Here is a 27,295-nt window from a genome sequence, read left to right on the forward strand (position 1 = left end):
AAGGAGACTAACTACAGTGGTCTCTGGCAGAAGCCTTTTTCTGCTCCAAAGACTCTGGAAGGAGGTATGGATAAAAAGGAGGGGGACAGAATCTGAAATTGGTAGAGGTTGGTCATCATTATCCACCTTTATAACAAGTGATAACAATAATTGTATATCAAAAGAACAATCCTGCAAGCACTTGTCACAGAGATAGCAGAGAGAAAAAAAGGGAAGAATGGAGGTTGTCTGCTAGACGTTTACTTGCCACTGGTTCTCCTTTCTGGTGACAGTGTGGGAATTCAACGTATGCCTCTTCAACTGCTACTCTGTTCCAGCAGGGTAACCCATTGGACAAATGGAAGGCCCTTTCCTCGCTGAGTCAAGTAGGAAGTGTGAGAGCAGAGCATTGTCTCTTAAGTCTAGAGGACAATGATGGTGGGGTATTCATGGGTTAGAAGGCTGCCTCTAAACCCCATTTCTGCTGCAGTAGAGGAAGAAAGTGGACTATAATGAATTATATTCCACCATTAAATGCCCCTTACAGGAAATAAATAAAAGGGAAGAATAAAGGAACAGATCACTCTACATCCCATGGAGAAGCGTTGGGAGCATTTGCCTCACTAGTACTAGCATTAGTCAACAAAACAAATATTTCTTACTTCTGGCACAATCGTGGCTAGTAACTATGGTGGAGAGATGGAATTTCCACATTGCTATAATTCCTGCACCAGTAATTTTTTTCAGAAATACAATACTGATGGATATCTGACCTGTAAGAGCAAACAGAAGCATCTCCTGGCCAAGGAGAACAAGCTACAGTAACATGAATTTCAGATTAATCTCACTGTCCCACAAGTATCCTCAGTAAAGGTTAAAAAAAGCCCATCATCCAAAAAACTCATGACAATGTCAAAACAAAGAGAAGCCTTTATAGAGAATTTACTATTTTAAGATGGCACAACTCATTTTGAAGGGTTTAATAATTTAGACTGACCGGTGTTTTACAGATGAAATTGGGTAATTTATGCAACAGTACAATCTTGATATTTATGACAGCTAACCAATAGCTGCAAAATTGATAATCCACAAAGTCTCTGAGCACTGAAAACAAGGTATAGATTTTGCACATAATGTAGGAGAAAATAGTTTATTGAACAGCTGAAGTAAGAGGCGAATGATGAATAAATGTGTTGCTTAACAGTAAAATTTGACTATAAAACTGGAAAAAGCAACACAAAGTTAACATTTACCCCCAAGTCAGTGCAAAGGTTGTGATTATTTACACAATAATTTACATTAAGTCAAATCATGTAAGGTGTTATACATTCTATATAAAACAAAAGCCTTCAAGTCTTGCCTGAGGAGTGCAATGCTCCTGTGCCTCTGTAGTTACCGATAGTGTTCATGTCTGAATAGGAAATGATAGGTAAAGACATGCCAATACATACTACTATATGCCTAAATACATACAGCAAGAGAGGCCAAGTTAAGACATGAAAGACATCCTCTGTAATAGTCTATGCATTTCATACAGGCTTTTTAAAAAAAATACCTTTACATAATATTTATACTGTACAGAACTAGAATTTGAACACAATATATTACATTGCTAAAATGTTTGTATAAATACTATACAGCCAGGCACATAACCAATCCACTAGGAAGGTTCACATATTAGACAACCACCTACCTCCATGGACAAAAGAACATCATAACACTAGGAACGCAATACTTAGAATGCTTACATGAGGTGTAGTAAAATATGAATTTCAGTTACTGGAGGTCATGGTACAGAATATTAGAAGTTTTCAATGCCCAGTTCACTACAATTGATGTCCCCATCTGTGTATTGGAGTAATTTCTCTGGTAATGACTTTATAGGTACATTTTTTTAACAGATTGTTTCCACTTGTGAACCTTACTATAACTAGTGTTCCCACTTTGATTTGTTACCATGAGATTTTAAGTAAATATGGAGAGCTCTGAAAGAAATCATATTCTAAATTTCCAACATCTACATTACAAGCCACTAATTGACAAATACCCGTCCATAAAGAAATTAGAACAAGGCATGAGATGAAATACATTTGGCTGTTGATTCCAAGTTCCAGTTTTGTTGTCAGTTGTCCACCATCTAAATTCATCTTAATCTGGCATGTCAATGCTTAACTTGGGAGGTGGAATGACATACTTTCCAGGACTCTGTGTAATGACCACTCCAGTCTTTTTTCGGAACATTGGTGCAATTTTTGGAGGTTCTGGAACAGGTGTTTCTTCCAGTTCTTCATTATCTTCATGATGGAGATCATAGGAAATATTTCCATATTCTCTCAAGAATGGGAAAAGTTCAAGTAGGAATTGACAGAAGTCTTTGCGAATTCCAAACCACCCTGGAAAACATAAATATTTATTAATAATAGTTTCAGTTTTACTCCAGAAGAAAATTGAACTTATTTTTAAAGTACTCTCTCATTTCATTTGATTTAATTATTCAGACCAAAATCTTTTATATAAATAGATATTGATAAGTTATGTTTATAGAAAGTTACTTACAATGTGTAATATACATAGTATACTCTAATAGCAATACAAATCAGGTTATGTTAGCTTGCAGCTATGCCAGCATATACCGAGATGCCATCAGATTTCACAAGCTAAGCAGCGTCAGATCAGCATGTGGATAGGAAGAACATAATTGGAGCACCAAAACACTAACAAATAGTGCGGGTGACTCAGTAGATGGTACTCTTCCATTAATTAATACCACAGCATGGTGTACAAGGGTACTGTGCCTGCTAAAGCCACATCTTTCACATGAAACAAAGCCAACGTCCTGATGACTTGCCATTAAAGATCCCATGACGTTCTTCTCAAGAGATGTTAAGCTTGGTGACCAGTTGCCATATTTCACCTCGGTAACTGCATTTCAGTTGTGGAATTAAGTACATTTGCTTGTTAAGCACTTTGGGGTCCATTTGGGATGAATGGGGTTATATCTCCTAACTCATATTCATAAAATAAGATATACAACCCAATGCTAGATCTACAGCATATAGCCTTCTTGTAGGCTGAGCCAATTCTGTCCTCGGCTACACTGCAACTGCACTGTGGTCACAGCTACAAGTGAAGACTGATTTGGACCCTTCAATGCTCCACACTCTCCCTCTCAATTTTGGGATGGCAAATTTAGGATTAAGGGTCAAAAAAGAAATGAAATGAGATTGGTTAAAAGTTATATAGCTAGCAGAAATACAAAGTTAGAAGTCTGATGCTATTCAAAGTAACGATACCTCAGACAGAAGTCTAATTACATTAACTAGGTCTGGGAGAGCAACCTATGCTGGAGATGCTTGGATAAAACAAGCAGCTATAGACATTGAGAATGTACTAGCTGAAAAGAAATTAGTCAATATTTTCATGATCAAGTCCTCACAAGGTCCTCTTAATGCATATTAGTAAAGAATATGAAGCTAAGATATTCCTTATTATAGGGCTAAATAGGTTTAATTATTACTGGTGGTGCAAAAATATTATTTAAGCACTGACAGTTTCTAAGAATCAATACAAGAATTAATCAAACAGCAGCTGAATATGAAAAAACTACCTATGATCTAAGAATAGGTTAAAAAAAGCCTTAGTGTACATTGCGATTAAAGAGACCAAAAACAAGAGAAGCCAGTTTACAATAATAAATATTAATACTAACTCTTTCAACTGAAAAGATCCCAAAGGGTTTTTATCGCCTATACATTCACTGCACCATTAAGTAAATGTACCCTTGTAGTAGAAGTCACAACCAACTGATAACCACACACTGCTATGCTGTGTAACAGAAAAACAAAACATTGGCTAAGGACACCAGGACAAGCCCATCCTCTTACAATAAATGCTATGGGATCCTCAATGTGCATATCAGGCAAACAAACAAAAAAAAACACACCACCACCCTCTACACCCTAAAGAGCATGGAACTCAATTTACTGTGGAAGGATTAAGGGCGGAGTTGACCCTGTTGGTATTTGAAGTTGTGGTTCCAAGGGGTCAAAATCAAGCTCTTAGATGATTAACAATAACAGAAGATACTCAAAATAAGAGGTACATACACAACATGTGGCTCACAAGGAAAAACTGTTTTAAGCTGCAAAGCTCCTTCTGACTAAGCACACTGTGTTCATCCCTGTTTAATTTGATCGGTGTCCACTAAAAAAACCAAACAAAACAGACTGCTTTGATGGAAACGTAAACCATACTTTCTACTCTAATGAAAGAGACCCCCACAACATTCCTCAGTACCCAAAATTGAAAATTTTGCATTGAAATTGTCTCAAATACTTCTTGTTCCTACCCTTTTGCCCACTCTCTCCCTCCTTTGGCGGGGGGGAGAGGGGTTGAGGGGAATATACATATAGGATGTGTTATTTCTTAAAAGGATTGATAAATAGGCTAAAGCCTGGATTAAATATTTGAATTCAACATGAGCTTTTTCCATCTAATACTGCATATTTCTAGATACTTACAATGATTTCCCCCTTTCTGTCCAAATGTTGTTGCCATTAAAGTTATCAAAGAAAGCCAAAGAGGGACAAAAATGGGTATATATGAGAATGCATTATGTCCATCCAGTCTGTGCACTAGTAGAATCTAATGAAAAAAGTTAAGCAAATGTCAGTTTGATTATAATACACATCCCTGATCTTAACACATTTACATGCAGGACCCCAATCCTGCAAGTTACTTTGTACAAGAATATCCCTCCACTATGCAAAGTCCCACTGATCTCAACTTTAACAAGTTTCCAATGCTTGTGTGAATGATGATCTTTTTACTGAAGTAGCAAAAATTCCTATATTTTATTTTTAAATTTCTCTCCCTGCACCCCCAGCCCAATCCATGTTAAGAATTAAGATTTTATTCTAAATAAGGAATAGTATCTGTACTTTAAGAAGCCCCAAAAGAAGCAGCTGTAGGAAACAGATTTGATAATAAAATAATGGACCATCCAACTTAATTGAGAATCACACACACAAAAGATCACATTTTTGCTTACTTCAAATGTGAGTAATGGAACAACGATTGTCATCCAACTGATAGCCATTGTTATGTGTGTTCTCCTCTGTTCAGCAATAACGTCCATTGAACGCAAGAACAGGACAGACCAAACAATGTAATAGAGTACTACCAGACACAGAAAGGACATCAAGATCCACAGAGGAACGCAAACAACCTGAAAAAGAAAGACAGTTGACTATTTTTCCTCCCAGTGATGAGTTACTCTGTATCAGTTTTTGTTTTTCAGGAAATAAAAAAGTAAACATATTAAACCTAAATAGCTGAAAGTAATTTGTTGTAAATCTATAATGCTTTGTAATTAAGATTATCTCTACAACAAGAAAGCTTCATGAACCATGACCAATGCTAAGTACCATATCAACTTTGTTGGGTGACTAGATAAGCTTCTTAAACCTTTGTCTAGACTGGACCTTTAACACAATTAGCTGAAGCAATTTAAAACCACTTCAAACGAATTCAATTTCAGTAAAATTTAGCTAGACATTATAAATGGGGTCAGAGTGCTTAAACAGAGTTTTGAATATGTGTTCAGTAGGTCCCTTTAGCTGAAAAATGTCTAAACAGGGTTCTTGTCTCCTTTTGAATTCACTCTTGAATCTAAAGCAAGAGGAGTAGACCAACTACCATACTACCAGGCTGTTAACTTTCTTTTTTGTATGCAATGTAGTTGTAGCCATGTCAGTCCCAGGATATGAGAGAGACACGGTGGGTGAGGTAATATCTTAACATTCCTTGCAATTTTATTTTTTTTTACATCTACTTACAAAAAAAGCCACTTTTTGGAATTTTAAATCTCAGTATATTTTTACATTAACTCTTCCTTGTAACTGGATTTGAAATAGTTTGTAGGAATACTGGCTAAACCAACCAATTATTTACCAGGCGATATTGTTTACATACAAAAGCATTCCCCTATCTCATCACCCATTAACTCCCTGCTTTGTCTTGTGTTCTCTGTGGCAGTTTTCCTTTCCTATCCAATTTCCTCACCAACTGATCAGAGATTAACTGGAGTTTGTGGTATACTGTCTCACTCCCCCCTGCAGAATGACACAAGCACAGGTTTCCATAGTGAAAACAGCCATTCAGTGAATGATTGCTGAATAGGCAAATCAACAGAAATGAGATCATGGACTTGTTAATACCATGACAATAACATTTTAGACAGGTTTTCTACCTAAAAGAATAAAAATGAAACATTAGACTACAGTAGCCAGGTTTTCAGTGGATAGAGACCTAGGTCTCTGTGTAAATATGCACACAAGCTGAACATGAATTTCAGGCAGATAGATACCCATTTGTGTAAGCCATTTCTCAGGGTTGTTCTCCTCCCTCCCCTCCCCCCAAATGTATACAGAAACATCCATGGAACAGCATGAGTTGTGCGTGAAGCAGCACCTCTAGCCATTGAAAGTTTGGCACTAAAACTATATCTACTAACATACTTCAACAGCAAGACTTTAGTGCTGCCTATAATAAGTTAATGCTTCCCAAGAAGTCTTAATTTCTACTTTTTTTGTAGTTTAGTGAGGCAATTTATCCGAGTAGCAAGGGAAAGGAAGTCCCAGATCATGAATTCTATTCCATATCCTATCCATGCACACTTTATAAGTGGTAAACTACTTACCGTCACGGTATCTTAGTTTATCCTTCTGAAAAATATACAGGTAAACACTTACCTTGAGGGGCTCAATAAAAGTTTAAGACACTTGACTAATATGGTGCTCTGATGCCTTTTGGCACTGGATACCGAAAATATAATTCTCATTTTTTGCTTTGGACATATTGACATTATTACTTACTTGTTAAAAACCCACACTGCACTTACACTGATCATTTTTTAATTAAAAGCGTCAATGGGGTTTATGAATAGCTACAATTTGTTACTTCTAATTATACATTATAACTACATGCTTCATTTTATTGTGCAATTTGGTAGCAAATAACTTACTTCACTTAAAAGCATTTTCGTTAGCAGGCCACCATATTCAATGTTTGCATGAAGACTTCAACATTTAGAAACAACCTTAAAATGGAGTAAATGGAATTTACGTACAAGCCATGGCCATCTGATGATCTCGTCTAGTCTGAGTGCAATAAATATGAACTGGAGAATATTGACAGAACACAAAATTTCCAACTACAAATAAAAAACAAAAATACATTAGAACCACTTCATAGCACTATAAAGTACACACAAGACACCCAAAAAGTTTGAAAGAACAACTTTATGACTCATGATACAGTTCTTTAACAATGAACACCACTTATATCTACACGAGATGTTATGAATGATTAGTCACGAGTTCCTTCATCCACCCAATCCAGTCCTTATTTCAATGATAAGTTAGTTACTGTTTTTTAAACTAACATTTCCTTTAGTAGGTGCACTGCAGCATTTAGCTAGTGCAAGGCATCCTCTGTGTGAATCTAACTAGGAGGAGACCAGTCTAGTTTCACGCTCCTGCATGAAATGCAAAAAGACAGTATGAATAGTAAAAAGTAGATTACATTTTTAGAAGTTAAAATTGGTAAGATGTATTAGTTCCACTGAGGACACATTTCCTTTATGTGGCAACAGAGGTTAAGTACTAGTTTTTTTGTTTGTTTGTTTTTTTAAATGAAAAGAGTGAAAGCCACTACGCTTTTCAAGTGTCCCATTAACCTCTACTTTGTGTCCCCAGTAGAAAAGTAAAAGCTGTACTTTAAAACTAACCCTAAATTATATTGAAAATGTGACACCTTTCTGATTAGCTCAAAAAGGACCAAATAATGAAATACCATCTGACTTGGCAGAATTCCATTTCCCAAAGTTCCTGGGCTAACCCCAAATAGGTAAGAGTTTGTTAAGGGATCAGAGAGAAATTTACTCTTTGAAAATGGCTAACTGAAGCCAGTGATTTTAAATAAATTTTCTATTTTAAATGCCAATATCTAAGGGGATTTTGAGATATAAATATTTTCCAGAGGTCAGACAGTAAGTGCTACTTCATACTGGCTCAGTTATCTTAGTGGGCATTCTGCATAATCTATGACCTCTAAGACATAAGTGTGACACTCTGTATCTTTAAGCAAAGAACCCAGTCTCCACTAGCCATGCAAAGGTAACATTTTAATAAAATTTTTCAGACTGGATTTCAAATAACTATGTACTGGAACTCCACAACTGAGTAGAAAAATAAGCGGACACAGGGCAAGAAGAAAAGTTACAGTATAGATTAATATAAGGGAAGGCTTGTTTTAGGATATAGACCTTGTCTTTTTGGTCTTTTCGTACTAGAAAAAGCTCATTCTATAGATAGTAACCGACCTGGATTACTCCAGCCTGAACTCAGGTCACGTAAGACTGTTAACTGTTGAACAAACGAACCCTTGATAGCAGCTGCACCATCAGGATGTCCTGATCCAACATCAAGGTCGAAAACCCCATCGTTGATAAGGACTCTAAGACGGTATTGCGCTGTTATCCCTGGGGTAGCTTGGTTCGTTGATCAAATATATTGGATCATTTTGCCATTAGCACTTTGAATTGTAGGTCTAGGTTATAATTAGGTTAATATGCACCACTTGCCAAATTCAGCTGAATGTTTGGAGATGCCAGAGTCAAATTTAAAGCATTCCTGAGTGTCTTCGATAAATAGGATTTTAAAAATCACTGAAGCAAAACATATATTAGAAAACTTCCCCAGCCCGCCATGCATACACAAGGGCTTATCGAGTAGTGGCCACCTGTGCCAAGGCATGATCCATTTCATAGTGGGATCAAGCAGACTGAAAATACTTTAAAATGAAGCAGCTATTCAACTAAATGACAGCTGAACAACTGCCTCAGTTACATTACGTCAACCAGCATAGTCCACATTTGTGCACTAGGACATGCTGGATGTTAACAGTACACGAAAAGCCTGAGCTACAAGTAGTAAAACCCTCGAGAGGGACAATGAAAGACAAACCAAGACAGCGTGAGATTAAGGAGATAAAGTAGTGGAAAAGTAAATTGGGCAGTGGAGTTTTGTAACTTACTCTATTTGGGAGATAGCTGTGACCTTTTAGGGGTGAGTGGATTCCAGTTTTTCTCCACCAATATTTATCAGCTGTGCACCCATCCTGCCAATCAAGTGGTAATCAAGCATCCAACAGAAGAGGACTACTTTTATGCAAATTTTATGCTAAGGTACACTAAAAATAGAATTCTACAGAATAAAGTTCTATTTGCAAATATTTTTAAATTTGCAGTTTTCAAGGGATCTAAAAATTAGTCCACCAGTTACCTAGAAAGTGACTTTCCTTTCTCTTATTTTTCCAGAAGATGGTAAATCCAGTATATCCTAACATTAAAAAATGCTCAGTTGAGATAAGTAGTCAAGTCATCTAAAAAGGTAAAGAGCTTTTTGCACAGTCCCTATGGTATTAAAAAATAGTTATCGCCTTCTGAAAACAGTGCTGCAATAATTTCCTCAAACAGGCAATTCATTGTACAAAAGGTTCCCCCTCGCTGGTAATAGCTCACTTACCTGATCACTCTCGTTACAGTGTGTATGGTAACACCCATTGTTTCATGTTCTCTGTGTATATAAAATCTCCCAACTGTATTTTCCACGCATGCATCCGATGAAGTGAGCTGTAGCTCACAAAAGCTTATGCTCAGATAAATTTGTTAATCTCTAAGGTGCCACAAGTACTCCTTTTCTTTTTTCATTGAACTAAAAAGCTGAGTTTGTTGCGGACATGCTAGCATGCATGCCACATCTCAATGTTCTCCATAAACTTAGTAAATGTAAGAATTGTGCTCTCATATTGCTAAAGAGCTTATTATGTGCGAAGTGTGAACAAGCTAACCTCTTACTCCTACAGACAGCACCAGTCAAGCAAAAGACTCTTCAGCCTTCACTAAGGTCCTATGAATTAATAAGTGATTTCAGCAGACAATACTGTCTAGGAGCACTTTATAACAGCACTAAATTCACTTCTGAGATGTACAAAAGTTAATCCATACTACAGAAACACTTTTGTAGTTCATTGTTAAAACAGATTCAATAATAATGACAAGTTTAGAACATGGATGTTGTAATTTAATATGTTCCTAGTAAAGAACAATTTAAGTAGAAAAAGTGAAGTGAGGATAATTTTTCATTTTCTGGTCTCTCAGTTTTGGTAAGCTACAGAATATGACAGATTGATACACTTCTTGGTAACACATGAACAATCAATATGGAATAAATTCTGCTGTTCAGATTCAACAATCCTAGTTCTTAGTACTATAAAAGCAAAGTCTCACCTCCAGAGATCTGTCATGTCGGAAGCCCCACACACAAGCTGCAACTGACACTGGAGATACAAAGAACAACGGCATGAAGACCAGAAGCCAGAAATGGGTTCCTCTTTCGATCCTGTCACATACCAGAACTTCGAACATCAGCAGTAGCAGATGAATGCCTACTGCAATTAACATAGCTTTGAACTCCACACAGGTTTCTCCTTCTGCTCTAAAGAGGGGTAAAGAAGGAATCAAAATCCATTGGCCTTAATTCAAAAAACAGTGTCAATTATGAAGCATCCTATCATGCAAATATCCCAAGACATTTTGAATATAACAGTTCAAAGTTCCTTGTAATAATCACTATCTCTTAAGTGCCATGTACACATTTGGTATTACATAAATAACAGGCACTATTTGAGAAAGCAAATTTACAGAATTGGGGTGAAAAGATAAAATTAAAAAAAAAAACGAACATTTTTCACAAGAGGAAAATTTTCAAGAAAAAAAAATATAAATTTTAAGAAAACCAAAATGGAATTTTTCAGCTTGCTCCCTGGATAGCTCAGGAGCAGGACAGATTGGCAGGACAGCAGCAGGACAGCCTGCTATCTGGTTTCTGTTGAAACTATTGATGGATCAGACACATTCCCAGACAATGTTCAGATTCTGTGGAATCAGCATTTTCCAATGGAAAATTATTCCACCTGAAAATTTTTGACTAGCTCTTTCTGTTCACAGGGAAAGAAAGAAAGAGGCCTTTTATATTTTTTAACTAAGAACATTTCCGACTTCTCAGATGCACCTGCTGCTGGAAAGAGTGACTTCTAATTATGGGAACCTCAGAATTATGAACACCAGAGTTATGAACTCATTGGTCAAGCCCACACCTTATTTGGAACCAGAGTACGCATTTAGGTAGAAACAGAAACAAAAACAAAACAAAAGAAAAAAACAAAAAAGCAAATATAGTACAGTACTGTGTTAAACCTAAACTACTAAAAAAATAAAGCGAAAGTTTAAAAAAAAGATTTGACAAGGTGAGGAAACTGTTTCTGTGCTTGTTTCAAATTAAATTAAAAGCAGCATTTTTCTTCTGCATGATAAAGTTTCAAAGTCGTATTAAGTCAATGTTCAGTTGTAAAATTTTGAAAGAACCATAATGTTTTGCTCAGAGTTATGAACATTACAGAGTTACGAACAACCTCCATTCCCGAGGAGTTCGTAACTCTGAGGTTCTACTGTAATACACCAATAGCGTATATTTTTGGTCTCAATGAGGAGAGGGGATCCTATGAACTCCTGAACTTACTTAACACATTTCCACCATGAAAACAAAATATTAAATTATATGTCAAAACAAATTTTTCTTGAAGCAGACATGCAGATATAAATTGAATAGTATAATCTATAAGAATATGGATTTTGTGTGCACAGTTATATGAGAGAATCACTTTTTATTTATTATACACATTTTTATGGAAAGTGATATCTTCAAGTTATACTACCTTAAAAGTTCTTAGTTTTATTTTTCTCTACAGTATATTCAAAGAAACATATCAAATGCATAAATATGGACTCTTATTCTTAATTGTATCTTGACAATCAATTTGGAAAACACGAGACAAGCGGAAAGATAGCTGCAACTCTGGCCTCAAGGTAATGAAACGGAGGTTTCTTCTTGTAAATTTGGTTCTGTTACTGGGAACATGATTATATGGTACACATACATATATGACATTAAACTATTTGTTGAGTGTTTGTCTTCATGAGAAACAACTAAAATGGTTTGCAAGTATCACCTGGGCCACAATTTAAAATGCTGCTTTTCATAGCATTAGAATTTGTTTAACATTCCTAATGAAAATAATTTTTGCTTATACTTAGATAGTCTTCTACAGTCTTTCAAGGCTTATGTAAATATTATTAATTATTTACATTATCCTAACAGTTCAGGGGAACCAGAAGGTAAAACTGACTAGTTTATCTTTATTGTCCAACACAAGTAAAGTGCAAACATCTGTTTTTAAAAAATAAGCATCCCCTTTACAATTCAATAGGTTTTAAAAATCGAAAGTATCATCAGTAACAGGGAGGAGATTTTATTAAAGCTATGATTTTTTTCCATTTGCATACTGGCTGAATTATCCTAGGAATCTTATGTCGTGCCTTACATCTCAATCCTAAAACTGAGTTTGTGGATGAGCAGGATCTGCACAGAGCCACACTAAAGCCAGTGGGCTCCAGCATATCCACTGGTAAGATCAGGACCACTCTGTATATATTTGAGTTTCTACCAATTTTTCTTTTAATAAATAGTAAATCTGGATAATTTTACTCTGACAGATGAGGTTTGAAAAAACATTGAGCAAACTATTCTCTTCACACATATAACACCAAGGATATTAAACACAAGGAGTTCAAACACATTTAGGGCTGATCTAAACAGTTTTTATAACAATTAAGCATGCTGGTTTATAAAATGACCTAGTTAGTATGGTGCAACTTGCCCCTCCCAAGTGTGGATGTAATTATACAAGTATAAAGATGCTTACATCCATATAGCTGATACAAAAACAAACTACACCAATATAAGCACCTTTATACCTGCATGACTCTGTCCACATTACATCAGCTTCAAAACTAGTAATCAAAATTGGTACAAAAACTGTGCAGACAAGCCTGTGAATTTTTAACTCATGTCTCCTAAATGAACTGTCAGTACAATATAAGGATAAAGAGTCCATACATACATAAAGCTATGTTTCCATGTATGTGTTACAGTGACTAATTTTAAACAGCATCAGACAGGTTTTATTGATTTCCATATAACTTCTTATATAGTTATCAAAAGCATACTTATAGATTTTGATTCACTATGAAAAAGTTAAACATTTCTTCCTTCATTTAAAACAAGTGTCCTAATCTTACCGATATTGTGGGTTTCGTGCCCATACTCCTGTTCCCACTGAGGCACCAACAATTACCATTAGCTTCCATAGCCATATTGGAGCAAAGACAGCCCAATAACTCCACTGAATTTTGTCATCCAGACGGAGAGAGAGCAGAACAGAGAACAGCAGCAGACATGCATAGATAAGAAATTTGCTATGAAAAAAGAAAAATACAACTTAGAAGCTCAGCAAATTGTTTTACATACTTTCAGAAAACAAAGGAAACTCAGTTCAGTCAGTGCCTTGTCTGTCTGCACTGTACACAGAAATTTTGAATCAGGCCATTACTTAATACAACAGAAAATGTATGGCTGTTGAATTTCTTTGGGCAGATTTAATCAATTCTGAAGAGGTGCTTTAAGTATTATATTTATGATGAAATATTCTTATATACACCTCTCTCATCTATAAAATAATTACTTCAAGTGAACACATCAAAAGCATTCTTACAAAACAAGCGTACAGAATATGAATGGACTTTTTAAAATACTTCCCCTCCCACAATACTGCTCCTGTTTAGTCTCATTAAGTACACAACTTGGTTAAATTTTTACAAGCAGTATGTTCCCGGTAAGTACATTTTGCAAAACAAATCAAGTAATAAATGTAATCCATGCATTCATTATGGTTATTTTTAATTTTAATAAATCATCTAGAGTGTCAAAAACTAACTACAATAAAAATGAGTTTAGTTTCCTAATTAGGTATTCCTTATTTTACAAAAGACAAAGGATTTTTAGACTTGCTTTTGTAAAATTTATCAAATTTATTACTGAAAATTAAAATTTTGCTTTTTCTAGAAGATAATTTGATATGCAAAAGTTACTGTCTCAATGGTTTTAAAGATTAAAATGTATGTATAATAAAGGAAGTTTCACCTAAAAGTTGTTTTTAAGTACTTAAACCACTACGTTTTATAAACTAGTTAATAATCTAAAACTGTTCTCATCCACTCACAATGCACTCATTCAACAATAAATACAGTGACCTGTCACCATACCACCAGAGTGGTCCATGCTCTGGTACCGGCTCAACATCCTGGTCCCGGCCCCGGGTTTCCTGGCCAACCTCCAGACAGCTATTCTGGAGTTCTTTTGGCCAGGAGTGCACTGGGTCTCTGCAGGGGTCCTCCACCTGCCCCTGGAGGAGGGAGGCCAGGGCCTGAAGTGAATTGCACTCAGGTCCAGGTCTTCCACCTTCAGGCCCTCCAGAGGCTCCTTTACGGCACAGGTAGTGTGGCATGGAGAGCGCTGGCGCACGCCTTCCTGCACCGCTTCCGAGGGCTCCGATACGACTGGCAGCTCCTTTATCTCCATCCAAGAGGTCTTCCACGAGACCACTCTGGGCTGCCAGTCTTCTACCAGGACCTCCTCAGGACCTGGAAACTGTTCACAGCGACCAGGTCCGTGACGGCCACCGAGGGGGCAGATCTCCTCGAGGAGCCCCTGCTACACAACCCCCAGCTCCGTGTACAGATGGCGGAGTCCCGCTCGGTGCGCCAGAGGTTGGTCCTGGCAGAAGTCACCAGAGTCGGAGATCACCTGGACTACAACCAGGGAGACTGGCTGGATCCCCTGACGCTTGCTTGGTGCATGGGGTTCTCCAGACCTCGTACTCCCCGGCGCGTAGTTCAGGAGGTGAGGGCCGCTTTACCACCCGCTGCTCGGGCCTATCTTGACTGGGTCCTGTGAGAGGGCATGCTCTGCCCATCCTCCACCCTAGGCCCTCCGGACCTTTTCATAGGGCCCCTGTCCCGTGGACGCAACCACCCCCGCCCCTTCACTGTGAGCCAGCTGCACAACTTGCAGCCGGTTCATTTCCAGACTGCACCAAGGAAACATCTATACACGCTCGTGCTCCACACCCTTCACTTCCTCACCCTCACGTCCCGCCCCGACACAAAGTGGTAGGACCTCCTGCCACCTTTAGAGAGTGAGGAACCCCAGTGGGCCAGCCTATATTCCACCTTAGTCCCGAGGCCCGCCGGGGATCTCAGTTGGTGGCTCCTTCACAGGGCTGTGAGCACGGGGGTGTATTTGGCGTGGTTTACCCCTGTCCCGGACACCTGCCCCTTCTGCGGCGAGGGAGACCCTGGCACACGTTTACTTGGATTGCGCCAGGTTGCAGCCCCTATTCAGGCTCCCCACAAATATTTTGTTATGCTTCTGGTTACACTTCTCCCCTCACCTCCTTATCTATGCACTCCCTATCCGTGGCCCCACAAAGCCACGGGACCTCCTGGTCAGCCTCCTCCTGGCCCTGGCTAAGATGACCATCTGTAAAACCAGGGAGAGGAGGTTGGCCGATGGAGACTCCTGTGACTGTGGGGCCTATTTCCGATCCCCCGTCCATTCACGCATCCGGGCAGAGTTCCTCTGGGCAGTGTCCACTGACTCCCTTGACGCCTTCAAGGAGCAGTGGGCTCTGTCCAGGGTTCTCTGCTCGGTGTCCCTGTCAGATTCCCTTTGTTTGACCCTTTGACCGCACTCCTGTTCCTGTTATTTTATTAGTTGTCCCCTGAAATCACTTGGCTTCCAGGTCCTGTGGGATCCAGGTCCTTAGGCTGGGGGAAGGAGCCTTTAGCAGTGGGTGGGCTTCTGCCCACCCACTTCGTGGATCCCAATAGGACCATACCACCAGAAGTTAGATAAAATTACATATGCAAAAAACATTTGCTACTACAGGACAAAAATAATTTGCACTCATGAGCACCTTCATCTGAGGATCTCAGAGTGCTCTACACACGTGTAATTAAGCTTCAACACCACCTCTCTGTGGGAGATAATTATACATAGTTTATAGATTGGTAAAGTGAGAAACCGAGAGCTTAAGTGATTTGCCCAAGGCCACCCAGTAAATCAGAATCTGAATCAAGAATACAATCCCTAGTCCCATAATACAAGCAGTAAGCACTCTCCTTTATTCCATAAAATCCTAACAGAACATTCACAAGATCAGCATCTCCAGTTTAAATACAAGCCTCTATTCAGCACAAGTGTCTCAGCTCTGAAAGTTAATAAAATTTCTCTTCTTCTCTTCATTCTTTTTGAAATGGCAGACATGATTCAGCTTTTAGCATCCCTGCACCAATACATTTCCTGAAACATTCATTATTCTGTACAGTTTGTACAACCAAATGCAGTTAGTTACAATTATTATGGCGATTAGTTAAGGCCCATTAGTGGAAATGCTTCATGAACTCTGTGCTCTGAGATTCTTTCATCCCCCTGACCGTCCCCCACACCTTACAACTGTGTGTGCACTTTCTACATTTTCTTAAGACATCTTATAATGGTTAATCGTGACATACAGATCAGATGTGACATATTCTACTCACTCTCCCAGCTCCTTTAACCATTACACGTGTTTGTATTCTCTTGACTTCAGAGAGCAATGAATGGAGCTGCACAGATTTCCCTGCTACAGCCTTGCCACACTCTACAGAGCCAGAGGTCCAGAGTCAGGAATACAGCAACTACACCCTTTTCTTCCAATGGACTCCCATTTTGGCCTCATCTAGATTAGGATTTAAAGGTGTAATGCTAACACATTTTCAATCTAGCATACACAAGGCACACTGCCCTTAAAATGTGATAAAATCTTAAAGATGTGGGGGGTAGTACATTCATTTTCTATCTTAAAGCATCACATCAGACAGAGGCTGGAATTTAAAAGAACACTAAATCTGAAATTTAGTCACAATTTTTTAAGACTGAGTTTTAAAGCAGTTTCAGGTACTAGGTCTACAAGATTGTGGTTTTACAAATACATATTCCTATTTTTTAAAGTGTCACTCTTCCTTCAAATCAGGACTGGATGTTTTAAATGGAAGACATGCTTTAGTCACACACAAATGATTGGGCTCAACACAAAGGTAACTGAGTGAAATTCTATGGCCAGTGTATATAGAAGACAGACCAGATGATTTACTGATCTCTTCTTCTGTCCTTACAATTTAAATCCCCTATTGCTGTGAGAAAGACCCACGGAAACAAAAGGAGGAAGTGACCAACCGATACAAGAGGGGAAAAAAACAGTGAAACTGCCTGTGCATTGACAGACAAGGTGGGTGAAGTAATATATTTTATTGGACCAACTTGATGGTGAGCCACACATAGCTGTTCTTCAGGTCTGGGAAAGGAACTCGCAGCATCACAGCAAAATGCAAGGTGGAACAGATTATTTAGCGTAAGTAGTTAGCACATAATGTAAGAAACCATTCAAGGTACAGGTTTCAGAGTGGCAGCTGTGTTAGTCTTTATCAGCAAAAAGAACGAGAGACTAACAAATGTATTTGGGCATAAACTTTTGTGGGCTAAAACCCACTTCATCAGATGGATGGAGTGTAAAATACAGTAGGAAGATTACACATACACACAGAACATGAAAAGATGGGGGTTGCCTTACCAACTGTGACCAGACAAATCAATTAAAGTGGGCTATCATCAACAGGTACAGTGGCCCGTTAACACCTCTGCAGTCATAGCCTCTCTGTAAAACTAGGGAGTTACAGATTGTTGTAATAAGCCATAAATCCAGAATCCCTGTTCAATCCATGATTTTTAGTGTCGAACAGACTAATGAACTTAATTAAGCTCATCTTTTGTCTATATTTTGTATAGAAAAAGCTAAACTGAAACAAAGTAAAATTCACACTGAATTTTAAGTATCTTTAACTTTGGTTATTGAGATACTAGGATTGTAACTAGAAAATAAGCAAAGTTATTTCAGAGAGTGACATTATGCATAAAAAAAGTAAACTGAGTAGGACTGGTTTGAATCTTGAAAGTGCTAGAAAACCGTGCTCATGAAACATTTATGCCAGCAGCAGAACTCAGTTCTGCAAAATGTGTTTTTTACATAAATCCACACGGACCTATGCTACGAAACTATGCCAGAATGCTAGGGCAGCTCTCAAGCATGGTTTTGGATTAACAATAAATAACTTGTTTTTATACAGCACTTTTCTTTCCAAAAGAACCTGAAGAGCTTTACAAGTTTATACCAAAGGACCATTTCATTCACCCGTGAAAAGCATAGTTAGTTATTTTAAAAGCAATCAATGTCCCATTCATGCAAGATGCTGTACACTGCCCAACTCTATCCTAAAAAGCTTAAAGGAAGCTTTTTAATGGTGAACAGCAACACTACACAACAGATTAGCACACACATAGTGAAAAATATTGTACCTAAATGAAACAACGGGTGGGAAGAAGGTTAGAACTGGGCCCTTACACAAGCCCTCTTTTCCACCAGGTCTTCCCTCTTTGCACACTCCTGACTGTACTTGTTCCATGCTGCCCCTTGGTATAGCCTTGCTAACTAAAACACATCAAGCACCCTCTATTTCTTCCTTCAAGCTTTCTGGGCAGTAGTATCTCCAATGAACACAACTCACTAGGTTTGTACTGCACACATCCAGGTGCTGAATAACTGGGGCAGGGGCTGCGTTTTCTCGGGCACACCCCGCCCTCCCGCTGACATGCCTTCAAGCGGTCAGAGCGATCGCCTGCGTCCTCAGACAGGCTACACCACGAAACCGCGCCAGCCGTGGCCACGCTCAGAAACCCTGGCCACGGCAGCACCTGCGACCGCACACGGCTCTGCCCGTAGCAGACGGAGCCGTGTTACGTGCCCTGTTGTGGTAGCCGTCTGGGTCCCAGGACGTTAGAGAGACAAGGTGGGTGAGGTCCTGTCTTTCCTCGGACCAACTTCTGTTGACGAGACAAAGCTTTGGAGCCACACAGAGCGCTTGGTCGGGTCTGGGAAAGGTCCTAGGCTTGCGAAGGGTCGCAGGGGTTGTGTTGCCACCCTCCGTGGCCGGGCACCAGGCGTGAAGGGAAAGCTCAGGCGAGATGGGAGCAGCTCCCTGGACAGGGGTCCGGGAGGGTGGGGGGATAAACAGAGACGGGAGAGCCCGGATTTCAGCCAGGCCCCCTGAGCCCTGGCCGGGGTACGGTGGCCTGACAGCTCCACATGGGCCCTTCCAACAGACTCCAAAAGGAAGCCCCCGGCCCGGTCCGGCTAGGCCGGCGGCGGCGCAGGGCCCGGACTCACCTCGGATTGAAATCCTGGAATAACCCGCGCAGGTTCATGGCGCCCCGACCTTCCGCCTCTCACTACACGGGACGCATGGCGCAAGCCCCGCAGTGCCCGGCCCCGGCGCTGCTCCTGCCGCCGCCGAAGGAGCCCGTTTACCGACTTCTCCCTCCCCTCACAGCCCTCATCCGAGCCGGAGCGCTACGCGCAGCGCGCAGGCGCATTTCTTCGGCGCATGCGCAGCAAGGCCGAGAAACCGCGGTCCCATTTCGCCTATCTTCCCCGACGAAAGGAAGACAGGCCCCGCTCTCCTGATGACCACAGGGTAGCGCGCATGCTCAACCGCTGGGCGCATGCGCTTTGAGGGAAAGGAACTTAAATCTTGCTGCGGTGGAAGTGGTTGAGTCTTTGATTCTTTCTGCTTGCTCCGCCCCCCGTCACTGAGCAGCGCTGCTAGGCCCCGCCCACCTCCTAGGCTTTCCAATAAGCCCGACTTCCCGCCCTGCCTTTGGCTGGAGCCTTGCTCCGTCCCGCCCTATTACTCGTGACCCAGCCTCAGCCCCTGGCGTTACCCCAGGAAGGCTCCAGTGGTGGCTGAGCCCTGGCGGCTGCTCGCAGGCTCCAGGGTCCGGCTTGGGGCGACACGGGAGAGGTGGGCGCCCTTTGGCCTGGCCGGCTGCTCTCGCCCCGCCATGGCTGAGCCAGCGCCCTGAGGAGAGGGCGCGGTGGTGGCAAGACGGTGGCTCTTGAATGTGTGGCTTTGTAGTAATGAGGTGCCGAGGGGCCAACCCAGATGTCGTCTCTCTGCAGTCCTGGTTCCTAGAAGGAGTTGGGATGCTCTTGCGAATAGTCTCCAGATTTAAACAATTAGGGACAGGAAACTGAGCATTCCTGGGGTAAATAGACTGTGGCATTGGAATTCGCTTTGCTGATTTGTCCGGAAGAGCCCAGATTTGTGGACATTCAGGATACTTTGGAAAGCACATCTGGCATATGAAAGGCATTTTGTGAGCCGGGTTAGTTTAACTTTAAAACCAAAATATTCTGAACAGAATTTCCTTTATGCCCTTCTACTCCTGTCTTTCCCTTGTTCTTGTTTGACTTAATATAGCCTAACATTCTAACTAATCATTGTTCCTGAATACTGATGATCTGTAGGTGATAACTTGGGTCTACTTCTAGGCCTTTCACTTTTCAGAAAGAGCACGCTAACTGCATCTTCAGTATGCTTTTACCTTGACAGATGGTGATATTGACCTTTGTTCCATTGAACTGACTAAACTTACAGTAAAGTAAAACACTAATAAATGTAAACTCTTTACCACTCTCAGCTTTATATGAAATATGCTAGCTTTCATGGCCCATATTCCAATCCACACAGAGCTAGCTTTAGCATGTTAAGGCAGCCTGCAAAACAATACTTTGCTTGCCCCATTGATGCAATGTAATAGTTTTCTGTCCACTCTTACATCCCTAGGCACAGGTCTGGCCTAAGGATTTTGGGGACTGCCAGCAAGGTAAATTCTTTAGATACTCTGCAGTTATAACTGAATCATTTTACAAAAGAAGTTTGTTTGTAAAATATTTTTATTCCCCAAGCCTCCAGATGCAGACGTGAGGCCCAGTGGATTGTTCCTTTCAAACCTAGTGAATGGTTTACATCCATTTTATGTTGTCAGGGCTGTGCTCAAGGGAAAAGCCTATTAGAAGTGTGTTTATACTTAATAAATGAAAGCTGATATTTTTCTTTCTATTTTTAGTTTAATCAAAATAGGGAGCCTGCTGCTGTGAACTTTGTGGATCTCCTTGTTCTAAAGCAGTGGTTTTCAACCTTGTTGCATTTGAGGTTGAAACCCTAAAATGTTTCAAATGGAGATGTTGACCCCTTTGGAAATCTTAGACGTAGTCTGCGGCCCTGAGGTTGAAAACCACTGTTCAATGGTAACAACAACCTTTTGCGGAATCCTTAGATACAGTCTGCAGACCCCAGATTGAAAACCACTGCTGTAAAGTGCAGAGGGAAGCAGCACCATGGTAATAATCATTCTTGGCATATATTTAGCACTTTTCCCCCATAGATCGCAAAGTATTTTACAAAGGTGGGTAAATATTATCTTGATTTTTACAGATGGAGACACTGAGGAACAGAGAAGTGGCTTACTTAGGGCTTGTACACACTAGCCTTTGTCGGTATAACTTATGTTGCTCAGGGGTGTGAAAAAGCTATCCTCCTGATGGATGTAAGTTACACCAACTTAATTACTAGTGTGGTAACCAGACCTTCTCCCGCCAACATAACTACCGCTGTGACAGGATCCCTGGTGTGCAGTCTGGGACTGTGGGACCACTGTGCCCCCTAAACTCTCTCCAGCCTGGGCTGTCTCTCACAACCCCTTGGCAGCAAACCCATGTGATCGCTCAGCACAACCGCATGTGGAGCTAGATTGCATGAGTGCTTCCAGAGCCACTCATGAATCACACTGAGAAAGGCACCAGAGCCAAGGCCCCCCACCCCCCAGCTCCCCGCACTGTATCTCAGGAATATACCATCTTGCACTGCTCAAGCTGGGCAGTGCAGATTTATTAATGAGGTCACTACTTCATCAATGGAAAGTGGCTATACACCAGCCTTTGCAAAACCTGAGCAGATTTGCCAAACGCTTCATACAAACTCACTGGTAAAGATAAGCAGTAAAACAAATGTATTGACTACAAAACATAGATATTAAGTGATAGGCAAAATGTCAGATTTAGTTACCAAAAGAAATAAAATATAAGCACTCAATCTAAACTCTCAACCCTATTAGACTGGGCAACAACTAGACTAAGTGTTTTTTTTCACCCCACTGGATATTGCCGTTCTTAATATACAGATTTGTCCGTTAAATTTGTGCCGGTCCCCTCTGTTGGAGTCTTCAGTCTTCTCAGTGTCTTTGTTGCTTGCAGCATAGGTGGGGGGCAGGAGGAAAGGCCCAGCATGTGGCCACTGTTTCTGTTTCATAACCTTAGTCCAACAGTGCTCGGGGAGCACAAGTCCAAGCATGTCTGGGGACATTGCTGAGTCTCCAGGCAAAGTTGAGCAATTCCCCTGATGTGGCTTCATGCAGGTGAATCAATGAATTATAGCTCCCTTGCTGGACAATGGTTGTTGATGGGTTGTTTAACACCCCACCGAGATGTTGTTTACTTTCCTTGCTGTTGCCTCGGGGGAGATAATATCTGGCTGATTCCCCAATTTACAGCATATTTTACTGTCAACCTTTCAACACAATTCTCCTAACTTCATATGCATTAGTGATATACATATATGGATAGAGAAATGACTTTCAGCAGATCATAACCTTTCCCCTGATACCTTACAAGGCATGCTTTATATGTAATGTCACAATTATATACAGATGAGGAATATGGGGGGTTACTGGGTGCTCTCCCAAGATACAGAATGTCACAACCGTGTCTCACAGAGGTGGATTTATTATGCTGACTGGAAAGCTCTCTGCCGATGGGAAGAGAGATCTGCAGTAGCAGCCCTGCAGCTGCACTGCTGTAGTGATTCTAGCGTAGACTAGCTCTTAATGTCACACAGCAAGTCACCGGCAGAGGAAAAACAGAACTCTGGTCTCAGTCTGGTGCTCTTTTCACTGGACTATGCTGCCTTGCAATAGAGAGGAGGGGCAGTGTGGAGAAGAGAAGGCTGTGAAATACCAGCATCCTGTTCCAGACTATACCGTCATCAATAGCCCTTCTCCTGCTGACTAACTGAGCTGAGATAGGGGTTTGGGTGTGGAGTGGAATAAGGGAAGGGCTGCTCCATCAGGCATGTTTTCCTCTTAGAATGACATAATCTGAGCTGGAATGTCCTTTGGAAGTTAATGCTGCTCCCTACGCACGACCTTCCTCCCAACTAGTGTTCAGGGAGCTGGAATGCAGGTGGCAGATGGGAACACCGTGGCAGCACAGCAACTGAGACAGCTCTGATGCCAGGCCTGGGGAGCATGGATGTAAAGGGAATTTTTCACCATATATTTTTTTCCCTTCTGATCTCAGATCTATGGGAGGTTTGAAGACCGTATTCCCTTGCACCAGTGCCATCAGATCAGCCCCTCTCAAGGTAGCTAAGCTGCATGACTAGAAATACCATATGATTTTTGTAGTGTCATCCTCCCCCTCCCTTTAATATCTAAAGGGAATATGGGGTTCATGTTAAAAAATATTGTTGGCTTTCCAGTTATGAAGAACCTTAAGGTCATTGTAAAAATATTGCATTGGGGGCCTGCAGCTTTTAAAAGGGATGTATAATCAGCTTTGATCTTTAGAAATGACTTGTATTAAAAACAAAAACATAAATTTTAAAAATTCCATAACTTGGTTGTATTACTTAAAAAAGTAAGGGTCTTTGCCCCACGGATGGATTGTGGAATGTTTTGCTGTGTAAAATGCAGTGGAGACAAAATTGTAGACTAATGGAAGGAAGAGACAATGTTGTAGAATAATGCTTTTTATCAGACATGGCAAAAAAGTCCAGAGGTCATTTTAATAGACAAGACTTAGGTAATTGATAAGATTTTATAATTTAATTTGAAGAGCATTCAGTACCAATCCCCAGATCATCTTGCACATTGTACTGTATGAGAATTACATTTTACTTTCCCACCTGTACTGTAATCCTAAATCCCACATGGCCCTTCAGTTTACCTTATTTTCCTTCCCCCTACTCATAATAAGTCTTTCCAGTCTCCTCATGTTGTGTTCAGTCCCTGTGGGCTATGATGCAGCGTTGAAAGTAGTTATATACATTTTCTTCAAATTGAATGTGAGCTATCAGGTAAAATGAATTTTTATACCATTACCTAGTGCTCTTGGGACAATTTGAAGGTAATAAGCAGCTTGTTACAAGACAGTAATTGTGGCTTTTTAGTACATTTGATCACTCATTCTTTCTGGAATAAAAATCCAAACCCCATTAATCCAACCCACAGTTGTAAGGACAAAAGTGTCATAAACCCCAATCCTGCAGTGAGCTGTTTGTGGACTGAGACCATATTTTGTAGGAAAAGTTTAGACTCTTACTATAAATCAAATATGCAATTGAAACTACTTTGTTGCTAATGGAGGAATGTATAGCTTCGTGAGGTAAGATAACACTGAATTACTAAAAACTTCGAACTAAGGCATAACTAGACCCCTAAAGTCCCAACCCTACAAGGTGATTCACAAGTGGGGACTCCTGTTGAAGCAGAAGGCAACTTATGGTAGGTGAGGAATTGCTACACAATCTTAAAAAATCAAACAAACATGCAGTTACATTGTATTATCTTTTAGGGATTTATGGGGCAGGGCCAGTGTTTACCCACACAGCCTTTTTCCATGTAGTCAAAAGTTTAATTTTTAGTAAACTTGGTCAAGAGAAGATGATGGAAGACTACAAAGCCAATGTTAAACTTCCTGCAGCTGAATTTATAACGTGACTCTACTCTGAAAAAGACTCCTGTAAAGATGGCATCATGGGGTTCCATATTTACTGTGTCTCAGTTCCAGGGCAAAGACCCACACAAGTGGAATAGGAATAGGATGGAGGTTCATTCATAGACTCTAGGGCCAGAAGGGACCATCATGATTTAGTCTGACCTCCCCAATCCTACAAACACAGCATGTACTCATGTTAACTCATTTGAGTGGCCTCATAAGAGTCAATAAGACTATACATATGTCAGGGGTCCCTCCCCACTCTGAACTCTAGGGTACAGATGTGGGGACGTATGAAAGACCCCCTAAGCTTATTTCTACCAGCTTAGGTTAAAAACTTTCCCAAGGCACAAATTCTTCGTTGTCCTTGGACGGGATTGCTACCACCACCAAGTGAGTTAGACAAAGATTCAGGAAAAGGACCACTTGGAGTTCCTGTTTCCTCAAAATATCCCCCCAAGACCCTTTACCCCCTTTCCTGGGGAGGCTTGAGAATAATATATCAACCAAACAAGGTGAGCACAGACCAGACCCTCGGGAGACTAAGGGGGGATATGATAGAGGTATATAAAATCATGAGTGGTGTGGAGAGAGTGAATAAGGAAAAGTTATTTACTTGTTCCCATAATATGAGAAACAGGGGCCACCAAATGAAATTAATGGGTAGCAGGTTTAAAACAAATAAAAGGAAGTTCTTCACTCAGTGCACAGTCAACCTGTGGAACTCCTTGCCTGAGGAGGTTGTGAAGGCTAGGACTATAACAGGGTTTAAAAGAGAACTGGATAAATTCATGGAGGTTAAGTCCATTAATGGCTATTAGCCAGGATGGGTAAGGAATGGTGTCCCTAGCCTCTGTTTGTCAGAGGGTGGAGATGGATGGCAGGAGAGAGATCATTAGATCATTACCTGTTAAGTTCTCTCCCTTTGGGGCACCTGGCATTGGCCACTGTTGGTAGACAGGATACTGGGCTGGATGGACCTTTGGTCTGACCCAGTATGGCCATTCTTATGTTCTTTAGGAGTCTAAAAACCAATGAGGTTTTTAAAAACAGAACTTTATTATAAAGAAAAAGTAAAAGAAGCACCTCTGTAAAATCAGGATGGAAGATAATTTTACAGGGTAATAAGATTTAAAACACAGAGGATTCCCCTCTAGGCAAAACTTTAAAGTTACAAAGAACAGGACTAAACCTCCCTCTTAGCATAGGGAAAATTCACAAGCTAAATCAAAAGATAATCTAATGCATTTCCTTGCTTTACTTACAATTTTTGTAATCTAGATGCTTATTTCAGGTAGGGTTTTAGGAGAGGTTTTTTTTTCTGCCCTGGTCTCTCTTTGTCCTGGAGAGAACAACAAAGAAAACACAAACAAAAAACCTCCCCCACAGATTTGAAAGGATCTTCTTCCCTTATTGGTCCTTTTGGTCAGGTGCCAGCCAGGTTATTTGAGCTTCTTAACTCCTTACAGGTAAAGGAGGGATTTTATGCTACACTTAGCTGTATGTTTATGACAGCATATGTTGAAAGTTATGCATAAATGTCTTTGCAGAACCAGGATCTAGGTGTTACTTGTAACAATAGTAGGTTAAAAGTTGCCAGAAATAAATGTGGGGCCAGATGCTCAGTTGATGTATACCACTATGGACTTCAATGGAGCTACACTGATTGATGCCAGATGAGGATCTGGCATGTGATTTTTAAGCTAATATTGTCCCTTTAAAATTAACTCCTGAACTTTCTTTTGTATTTTGTGCCTGAATGCTGAATGGCTTGACTGGGCCCTAATGTTTCTCTAAATAGTTCCTCTTTGAAAAGGTAATGATTTATCTTTCTAATCAGAATATATCATAGCCCCTATTTTCTTGTGCAAATTTTTGCTTATAATTGTGTCTTTTCAGATAATGAAGAACATTTTAATTGTGAAAGCTGAGGAGATTTAAAAGATTGTTCACAGTAATTCTTTCCTGAAAAAAGAAAAGGAGTACCTGTGGCACCTTAGAGACTAACCAATTTATTTGAGCATGAGCTTTCGTGAGCTACAGCTCACTTCATCAGATGTACACTACATCTGATGAAGTGAGCTGTAGCTCACGAAAGCTCATGCTCAAATAAATTGGTTAGTCTCTAAGGTGCCACAGGTACTCCTTTTCTTTTTGCGAATACAGACTAACACGGCTGTTACTCTGTTTCCTGAAAAAGAGACTTTCAGTGGGAGGTTAGGATCCTTTTCCAAACAAAAGGTTCTGCTACTGTAATTTACCTTCAGTGTTTTTTGCTCTTGGAGAGATAAATGTGTTACCTCATTTTAGTTTTATTATACATGAAAGGACAAAGACTCATACTCGTGAGAAATGGAACATGGTTGAATCTTAGTGCGTGGTGGGTGAGATCATCTGTACCTGCTAATGACCTTTTCGCTGTTGAATCAGCATGAAGGGATTTTATACCATCCTTGAGCTTGCTGAGGGTAGCCAAAGCTTTGTAGATCAAAGTCCTGTATTGCTACATTCCCCTCTCCTCCCACAC

At 40.3% G+C, this 27,295-nt stretch overlaps 1 protein-coding gene across 2 annotated transcripts; it reads right to left on the reverse strand.

Moving 5' to 3' along the window:
* Window positions 1-944: 944 nt before the first annotated feature.
* Window positions 945-19,521, reverse strand: TMEM185A (transmembrane protein 185A). 2 transcript variants are annotated; one of them, XM_077826657.1, is made up of 7 exons: window positions 19,321-19,515; window positions 13,241-13,417; window positions 10,331-10,538; window positions 7,109-7,192; window positions 5,030-5,206; window positions 4,500-4,623; window positions 945-2,372 (listed from the first exon to the last, which is right to left on the reverse strand). In XM_077826657.1, the coding sequence occupies exons 1-7, from the start codon at window positions 19,356-19,358 to the stop codon at window positions 2,128-2,130; spliced, it is 1,053 nt and encodes a 350-aa protein (XP_077682783.1). In that variant the 5' UTR covers window positions 19,359-19,515; the 3' UTR covers window positions 945-2,127. The 2 variants fall into 2 exon arrangements, 1 of the variants encoding a protein (XP_077682783.1); XR_013347134.1 differs by lacking the exons at window positions 945-2,372; window positions 4,500-4,623 and having other exon boundaries at window positions 5,077-5,206; window positions 7,004-7,192; window positions 19,321-19,521.
* Window positions 19,522-27,295: the final 7,774 nt, after the last annotated feature.

The sequence above is a fragment of the Eretmochelys imbricata genome, chromosome 9, assembly GCF_965152235.1.
Source record: "Eretmochelys imbricata isolate rEreImb1 chromosome 9, rEreImb1.hap1, whole genome shotgun sequence".
In the NCBI taxonomy this organism is placed as follows: Eukaryota; Metazoa; Chordata; order Testudines; family Cheloniidae; genus Eretmochelys; species Eretmochelys imbricata.